We start from the raw sequence: 9,302 nt of genomic DNA on the forward strand, positions 1-9,302 counted from the left end.
GTTCTCGACACTCAACAAATTGGCGTCGTTGCTTGGATTCAGGAATTCTAACTTTTTTATGTCAAGATCTCATTGTACATTTACATCTTTTGAACTAAACTCATAAGTCGAGAAGACATCAAGACATTTATGAAAAGAAGCTAAATATCTACGCCATCAACGAAGAACTAATGCGACAACATCGTACATTCTTTTTAATTCCCTGTCAAGCAATCATGAGATCGAAACCAAAGTCCAGTCAAGTCTACCTGAACAGACCCAAAATATGGAAAACCATTTAGAAAGAATCATAAGGTAATGATTTGCACCATTTTTTTCATGTTCTCGTTACATCATTAGGGTATATTGCAATCATGTAAATTGATATTGAATCTAAAGCGTACTTGATTATGACATTTGATATCAAAGAACTTGTTCATTTAGGTAAATATGGTGTTGCCATTACGTCCACTTTGATATCTTAGGCTAGTAGATATACTCTCTTACTAACTTTTATTTTTTGTCTGTCAACTCCTTAGCACACCATTTTTCCTTCACCCTAGGAAATGGTCGCCTGTCACTCCCCTCGTTTTCTTAACATTCAAATATGTATAAATAATATATCAATATTATGCTCTATTTATAAGGAATTAAAAACCATGGTTTTTGATATATTTTTAAATATTTTTTTTATATATAATTTAATACTAAATTAAACAAATTAAAAAAGAATAAACAGTCGCGGGGCATAAGCCTTGCACGGGTTCTTAACAATTATCTCACACGCCAAATGATGTGGTATTCATCTTAGGTCATCCGTAGTACATCGGACGTACAACGATCACGAACCACAAACTAACTTTGGTATACCTATCATGACCACGAAGAGAGAGAGAGAGAGAGAGAGAGAGAGAGAGAGAGGAATTCTCTCATTCGTCGTTGTTGCTCGTTGATCAGACTACCATGGACCAGGACCACGCTTGACCACGATCGTTTGAGATGATGTGCATGGACAACGACCGTAGCCATATAAACCACCACGGAGATTTTCGTGATGAGTATTGTTCGATTGAAATGCACTATTGTAATAAAAATACAGAAATAAAATTTGTAACCTATTATATATAATTAAAAAAATAAATAAACAAGTCATGCATTATTAAATTTCTTTTCACGACATTAACCCTTCCCAAACACGCTACAAGTTATAGCAAACCCAATGATAAACTCATAAACGGAAGTGTCTTTAGCTGAATCTGGAGGACTAGAAAGTCGAAAGCATCTCCACATTTTGTTCGAGGATGGAGATGTCCTCTTGGGACGAATGGGTAGAGCTAGCACTTTCGAAACTAGAGTCTATGAAAGTCTTGCGGTCTCTAAGACCCATTCACTACTCTAGTTACCCCTTCGAAATTAAACCCAAAATTGACCATGCCTTCAAGGTGTTCGACGATATTCGCCAATGGGATAGAGCTTCTGTTGAGATAGAGATTGCAGAGTCTACATTTAACAGGTGGCTCCTAGATGTTCCCAGTTCTGGTACGATTTTCCCACCCTTCAAGTTTTAGCACTTCCGATCTATGTGCAATGTGAATTTTGTAATTCTTTTGTTATTATTTTTTCCTTTTTTCCTTTCTGAGCATGGATATGGAAACTTCATGCACATTTTTTATGATGATAATTTTCAAGGTCATATGAATGATTAAATGTCGACACTCGACATGCACCTAAATTCTATATTTTGTGGTGCTTGCAGAGTGTCATGTATTGATTGATTGATTAACGGTTTGGTTGAACACAAGTCACACGATACTTGATGCATAGTTTGGATGATATTAAATTGTTAATGATTCAGTTTAGAATTGAAGCGATGTCTAATGTTTGATGATGAATTTCACAGGTGATGACCTTACATGTGACAATGCAGATCTTGAAGGTGAATCAGGGTCATGCTCTAAGCAATTGAGAAAGCTACTTCTATTCTCTGGAAATGATTACTTGGGGCTAAGTTCACATCCAATGGTTGCCAAGGCTGCCACAAAGGTAGGTGTTTGATGTTAACTCATTTTATCTTGGATTACATACCAGCTTAATCAAACCCTTTTATCTTTCCTTATTTACCTAACTTTTGGTACTAGTGCTTCTAGTTTGTGATAACATTGCATGATATCTTTCTATAAATAGGCAGTTCAAGAACATGGGATGGGACCAAGAGGTTCTGCTCTAATCTGTGGTTACACAACTTATCACAGATTATTGGAATCATGTTTGGCAGAATCAAAGAATAAAGAGGTCGTAACTCTTAAGTCTTAACTCACTCTTTCTATAGCATAATTGTTTTGTGGTAATCTTGTTATTCAAAATCAGTTTTCCATCTATTAAAAGATGCAACCATATGAGAAACAATTCCATAATTACTGATTGGAAGCTGATGATGTCATATTTATGGTTACTGCAGGACTGCCTTCTGTGTCCCACAGGGTTTTCAGCCAATATGGCTTTCATGACAGTAGTTGGATATGTCGGCTCTCTCTCAGATATAAACAAAACTCATTTGAAGGAAGGTGTTGCCATATTTTCTGATGCTTTAAATCATGCATCAATAATTGATGGTATTCGGCTTGCAGAGAAGCAAGAAATTGTGCAGGTTTTTATCTATAGGCATTGTGACATGGCCCACCTTAATGTATTACTGTAGGTTTCATATTTCTAAGTCGGGTTTCGATTGATGAATTATTCTTAAGCGTGTCATAAGGCTAGACATTTTCATATGTTGCAGATCGAATTGCATGATGAAGAAAAAAGTTGTTGTGACTGACAGGTAAGCCAAATATAGCTTTGTACTTTCCAAATATCCCATTGACATCAGTCTTAATCTCTAGCCCAATGCATGTAGTTATGTGATGTGATGTGATTGGTTATGTTGAATATCATATGTGTGTAGTGTTTAAATTGTAACTATTGGCTTGCATCTGTGTATATGATAGGTGTATTAAGGAGATGTGTTTTTATGACTTTTATCAGCTTGTTTAGTATGGATGGAGACTTTGCACCAATGGTCCAGCTTTCCAAGCTTCGCAAGAAGCATAATTTTTTATTGGTGGTTGATGATGTAAGTCTTGATTTTTTAGTAATGTATAAATTATCGTGCTTATTTATATAATATCTTCTACTGTTATATTCATATTCATCAGATTCAGACTTTTTTGTTTTGATCTGTAGGCTCATGGAACACTTGTTTGTGGGAAGAGTGGTGGGGGTGTACCAGAGGAGTTTGGGTGTTCAGATGATGTTGATATTTGCATTGGCACTCTTAGTAAAGCTGTGGGTTGCCATGGTGGTTTCATTGCTTGCAGGTTCTTGTCTCCTTAATCCTTATACAGCATCCTACTTTCTTTTCTTTCTATTACAACATTGTACTCTGAATTGGTAAATATATATAACAGCAAAAAGTGGAAGCAGCTGATACAATCAAGGGGACGAGCTTTTATATTTTCAACTTCTACCCCTGTACCCATCATTGCTGCTGCACATGGTAAATTACATTATTTTTTGGCCTTAAAAGTTAAATACGTATTGATTTATATACTAATAATAAATGGTGATTACTTAGCTGCTGTGGTGGTGGCAAAGAAGGAGACATGGCGTAGAAAAGCTATTTGGAATCGGGTGCAAGACTTTCGTAGTCTTACTGGGATTCCCATCACAAGTCACATCATTTCTCTTATAGTTGGGAGTGAAGACCAAGCTCTGCAAGCAAGCCGGTTTCTTTTTCTTTTCTTTATCTTTGTTCTATGATTCAAAGCTTTTTGTTACCAATGTTTTGTGTTTAGTTTTTCATGATTGTTTTTGAATAATACAGGCACATGCTGAAATGTGGATTTCATATAACTGCAATCAGGCCCCCGACTGTTCCACCTAACTTATGCAGGTTTCTTGCTTCTTTTTTACATTGTATATTGGGTTGTTTTTTACTTTTTTTGTCCCATTAACTCATGTATGTGTAAGTAGCTGAATGGGTAATGATGTTTGTCTCGAAAAAAAAATGCTGCATACATAAGGTCTGTTATTGTTTTTCTAGACTGAACAACTGTCTGGATGTGGCTAAATGACCATTTTACCCTTCCATAGGAAAAAAGAATGTCAAATAGGTCTGAATACATTAAGCCAGGATTTTCCTAACTTTTTTTGGCTTAACATATTAAGTCATTCTATCCGGATTAAGCCAAAGGGAAAACAGCCCTAATCTGGTGAGCTATATATGAGTGTTTCTTTTTTACTTTGTGCGGAAAGAACAATTTAATAGAGGGGAAGTCAAGAAAAAAGAATCTTTCTCCATTAAGTCCTATCTTTTTTAAAAATTTGTTCTCGTTTTTTCCTTCCATTATTCAAGTGAGCTCCGATTTCTCAAGTATTTTTCAAAATCATTTATCCAAACAAGAAAAAATGAAATAGGGTCATAGTCTTTTCTATTGTCTCTGGTGCTTTTACTACTACTATATCAAATCATGTTTTGTTTATAAACTTGCAGGCTGCGGATCACTCTGAGTGCAGCACATACTAGAAATGATATAAGAAAACTCACATCTGCATTATCCCAATGCATAAGTTTAAGAGAGAGCGGATATTTCTACACAAATGCCACACCAAAACTCTAGCATGTGATGGCTGCATATAAGGAAATTGGAAAGTAATATAACAATCTTGTGAAAAACCATCACAAATACTCTGTCATGTTTTGCATCCAAATGGGTGTTTCCAACATCTCACCAACAAACTCTAACTAGTATTTGTGTGCCTTCTCTCATAATTTGTTGTCTTGGAAGCAATTTATATTAGATTGTTTTGGGCTGTATTATGCATATGGGTATGGGTATGATAGCAGGTTAAAAGAGTGAGTACACATCCATTTTGGATCGAAAAATTTGTGTGAATTTAAATCGAATTTGGAATGACACAATTAGGTTTATGTTAGCTTTGAGCTTTGTAGTGATTCATTTCATTGCATTGCATTGCATGTCGAAAATGAAATCCAGGTGATTGTGAAATTGATATTTATAGTTAGATAACTAAAATGAATAAGATGTTTGTTAAGGCAGTAGGTTAGGACAACTGGACAAAACATAACAGAACAAGTTTGTAGTGTATTTTGTACTTAGACCAAGATGTGACAAAATGCAAAATAAGTTCTCGCCTGTTACCACAGAATTTCCAAACAGTTGCAAACAAACAGATAAATAAAACAAGTGTTTCCAGCAATTTACACAGTAACAGATACAGTTGAGGAGTTAATTCAGTCGGTTGTTTTTGCAAAGGAAATATTTACAATGAACCAACAAAAGACACCAATCATAAATCAGGTACTGGAGCTCCCCAAGTCAAAATCCATGGTGTAATCATATTCAATGGTTGGAATAACAGTAGCCACGAATTTCAGGAACAAAAAAAGGTACCTGCAACACATAACACATTTTCCCATTAATTTCAGAAATTCTGATAACTTTAAAAATAATAATTAAGTGCCAAGTCATTTTAAAGTGATGTTTTTTTTTTTTGGCAAAATTATTCCACCCAGTTGCTTCTTTGATAACCAACCCAATATACAAGGTATTTTTTCTGTATCTATCCATGTGTTGTTTTTAGGTCTGAATTTAGAAAAAGAGGTTATTTGGTGATTTGATAATAAGTATGAGTTTGGTTGAAAAAGAAAATTACTTGTCAACTTGTGGTTCAAGTCCTCCGGCAATTAGGGGTTCGATTAGTTTCTTCATCACAGCCGCATGTTTGCATGGATGTACAGATGCATGTTTCCCAGGCAAATGAGGATGGTCTTCAATAGTTACCTGCAATTAATTCATCATCACTCATATCATAAGCTGCAAAAACCTCCATTGATTTCATTACTATACCATCCTACTTTTATTTCTTCCCATCCAAATAAATGCACTTTTCACAGCAATACAAAGAAATGAAAGTATGTTGGTATTTCTTGCATATAGCCAACAAACATGTACTGCTTACCGTTTTGCGAGCATGATCTTGACTGACATCTTCAAGGACTAACTCTGCCTCAAGAAGCATCCTTGACTGTAAATATAAAAATCGGCAAAGTTTCAATACTTGTATTTTGCACAGAATAATTAATTAATTAAGTTGAAGTTTGCGGATGTTTCTAACCTCATCATATCCAGTAAGCCAAACACGAGGAGTTTGGTAATATTTATCATACCTGGCAAAAAAGGAGAGGAAAACATCAGATCATGTAAATGAAAAATTGATATATTAAAATCCAACTATAAAACAGAATAGATACAGTTGAAGAACTTACGTGATGCTCACATCATAAGTTCGAGTTCGTAGAATATTCTCATCATCAGGCTCGTGTGCAACCAGATATGTAGGCTGAAGAGTTGCCTGAAATATTGCAATGTATAATATATTATACTATCTTATTTGGGTTTTAATACAACAGTTAAAAACAGCAAAAGACAAGTGTATCTTACAGGATCCGACTCAATAAGGTTGTCAGCTTCTTCAAACTCTTCCATATCTGGGATGTCTTCTTCCTCCTGGGTGCCAAAATATGAAGAAATTGACTGGATGTTCTTCTTCTTGCTTATTTCTAGGGTTTCCATACAAGGAACAAGTTCCTCCTCATCACTTTTGGTATCTATACAGATACTCAAAACTCCAAAATCAAAACCCAAACAAAATTCATATTTCATATTAAAGATCTCTAGATGACTACATACCTTTTGGTTGCCCATGGGTAGCCAACCACCCATCATTCTCTTCATCATCAAGCAATATTTCACCTCCAGCAGCTTCATATTCTTCTTGTATTGATGCAACTCTTCGCAAACAAGGAACTGAAATGAAGTTCATGTTAAACATAGGTGTTGTTTACATAATCAAACTTGTAATTACATTAAGATTTGAAAAGGAAAAGACTGTTAATGTTCACTATCAGAATTCAGGAAAAATTAACAATATATTTACGATACAAGGATAATGCACAAAACATCTGTGAATTCAAGAGGAAGCACTGTTTTACCATTTCTAGTGATCAAAAACTGTTTATCAGATGGCAAATATGACTTCCTCTTATTTGGATCACCTGATTCCCTGACAAACAAAATAGAAGCCTCGTGAGGTAAAGAATGTACATAGATTGATAGATATAAATAGCATCAACAAAGGAGAACATGTTCTTCGTACTATCAACATGATTGAACCATACATATAAAAGGATTGACACATGGACTTATAAATGTGATGATAATAACTCATTCCCAATGTACAGAATACACACACCTATCGTTGAAGAAATCAGAATCACTTTAAGAGCAATAATAGACGTTTTCCTTCCAGATAAACCATTATGCAGTGTCAAAATTTTGGTTGATGAGAGTAAGAAATGAAGTTATTTATATAGTCTAAACATAACAGGCCACCAAAGGAAAGAGTGACTCATATATTTGGGAGGCGAGAACATTGTTTATCAGGTAACTATGTTCAATGAGGATGATGAACAGAAGCCGATTGCTAATATAAATAAGCATAGATCTAGTATGGTCCTGAGCATAACCTTTCTGTATATGGTATTCACTTTTTTCATTAGTTGTTAATTGGGCTAGCATGAGCCATAGGACTATAGATTTCCCAATCTTCCAGCTCTCAAACAGTTCAGAAGATTCATCCCTCATTCAGATCCCATGGCTCCTGATATCATCTACCTTTATATCATTAAAACTTTATCATAAGGACTTTGAGCAGTTAGCTTATTTGGTTTCTAATTAACAGCATGGATACAATAATGAAGCTATAAGGTTGCCTTTCACTGTCAGTAAGCGCTAATAGAACCCCATATTCTAGGAAAATTACTTTTTTCCCCATCGATATCAATATACCTTCTAAAAACATTAATCATGACTCAAATCCCATATGTTTGACTGCCAGATGATATATAGTTATAACATTAATACTCGAGGGACTGCGTTTAATCATAGATAAATTATTCAATGAAAGGGAAAGCGAATTTACCATGACCAAGTAGGACATTTGGAAACGAGATTGTCTCCGGCGATGACGAATTCATTAACGCTAAGTACACCTTTCTCTTTGAAAGCAGATACAGTCCTAGGGTTTGTGATCCTCTCTACCGTACCTTTGAACGCCTCGTGGAGCTTTTGCGATAAAACCATCTCCGATTGACCACAGAATACGATAGGAATCCAACCGAGTAACGAAAGCTGATCGATGAATAATCAGATCACAAACCCTGATAATAAAATCAGTAAACCATTTTAAGGTTTTGGATATGCGTAGTAAAGTGAGTTTACGCTAACCATTACAATCACGAAGACGGGAAGCAACGTGGAGCGATCACGAGGTAACTTTATGTGATGGGAGTCGAAACAGTAGGCCGAGGTATTAGATGACTGTCAATATTAACATTATTATCAACAGATATATACAGTTTGTAGATAGTGTTGTGTTTTATGTTGACATTGTTTTTATATATAAACTAATCACTCGAATATTTAGGGATAGCTAGGGAAATCGAATAATTTAAACCCCCCCCCCCCCCCCCCCCCCTCCCCTTTTTTTTTTGGTGTTTTTTACAAATATAATATTTTTTTTTATATAAATTGACCGTTTATTTCGGAACAGAGCATTCTGAAACATATTTCAGACAATTTTTCGGATGGGCCGGCCCATTACCGTGAGTCTAGAATTCCAATTCCTGACCAGCGACCCCCGTTTGAGTTCCGGATCAGAAATTTGAATTTCAAAACTTTTGGACATTCGCCTTTATTCCGGATCTTGCTCCAACTTCCGATTCCAATTCCGACACGTGGTTCCAGATCTTTCGACTTTTGATTATGATCGTCATTACGATCTCCAACACGCAAGTACGATGTTGACATGCAACTCCGTCATGGAAGAAGAGCACTACGACCCCATTATTTTACGGGTACGTTCATCGTTTTCTCTATAGTTTCATTGTTTGTTTCAGGTGTCTATTCTTCTATTGTTACTGTTCCGAAATTCGTAGAATACCTTCGGAATGAACTGAAAATATTCCGGAGTTTAAATTAAAGATGTCGTTGTTGTAGGATCAACTAAAAAAGTAGTTTAGATGTTTAGGTATTGTTGATTTACATCGAAATTTCGTGTTTCGGATCTTAAAAGCTCATTCTGAAAGCCTTTCTAAACGCGAGGAACTGTTCCGAAACACGATGAACTCATCCGAAACAGGTCCGAAATATTGGTCATTTCCATTCCGGAATGAAGTGATAATATCATTTTTATTTGTGCAA

At 35.5% G+C, this 9,302-nt stretch overlaps 2 protein-coding genes across 3 annotated transcripts; one reads left to right on the plus strand and one right to left on the minus strand.

The window, feature by feature from the left end:
• The first annotated feature begins 1,181 nt into the window (after positions 1 to 1,181).
• BIOF (biotin F) lies at positions 1,182 to 4,953 on the plus strand. Its single transcript, XM_078999976.1, has 11 exons — positions 1,182 to 1,518; positions 1,880 to 2,022; positions 2,164 to 2,271; positions 2,438 to 2,673; positions 2,759 to 2,800; positions 3,004 to 3,091; positions 3,202 to 3,335; positions 3,426 to 3,514; positions 3,593 to 3,743; positions 3,842 to 3,910; positions 4,511 to 4,953. The coding sequence occupies exons 1-11, from the start codon at positions 1,281 to 1,283 to the stop codon at positions 4,635 to 4,637; spliced, it is 1,425 nt and encodes a 474-aa protein (XP_078856102.1). The 5' UTR covers positions 1,182 to 1,280; the 3' UTR covers positions 4,638 to 4,953.
• A 258-nt stretch (positions 4,954 to 5,211) lies between these two features.
• Positions 5,212 to 8,466, minus strand: LOC145052166 (autophagy-related protein 3-like). 2 transcript variants are annotated; one of them, XM_078999977.1, is made up of 10 exons: positions 8,328 to 8,466; positions 8,023 to 8,231; positions 7,034 to 7,104; positions 6,732 to 6,848; positions 6,483 to 6,649; positions 6,308 to 6,393; positions 6,157 to 6,208; positions 6,001 to 6,066; positions 5,695 to 5,822; positions 5,212 to 5,432 (listed from the first exon to the last, which is right to left on the minus strand). In XM_078999977.1, exons 1-10 carry the CDS (start codon positions 8,328 to 8,330, stop codon positions 5,336 to 5,338), a joined length of 996 nt encoding a protein of 331 aa, XP_078856103.1. In that variant the 5' UTR covers positions 8,331 to 8,466; the 3' UTR covers positions 5,212 to 5,335. The 2 variants fall into 2 exon arrangements, with proteins under 2 accessions (XP_078856103.1, XP_078856104.1); XM_078999978.1 differs by having other exon boundaries at positions 8,023 to 8,260; positions 8,328 to 8,433.
• Positions 8,467 to 9,302: the final 836 nt, after the last annotated feature.

This window comes from Lactuca serriola, chromosome 5, assembly GCF_051521515.1.
Source record: "Lactuca serriola cultivar US96UC23 chromosome 5, Lser_US96UC23_V15, whole genome shotgun sequence".
NCBI lineage: Eukaryota > Viridiplantae > Streptophyta > Magnoliopsida > Asterales > Asteraceae > Lactuca > Lactuca serriola.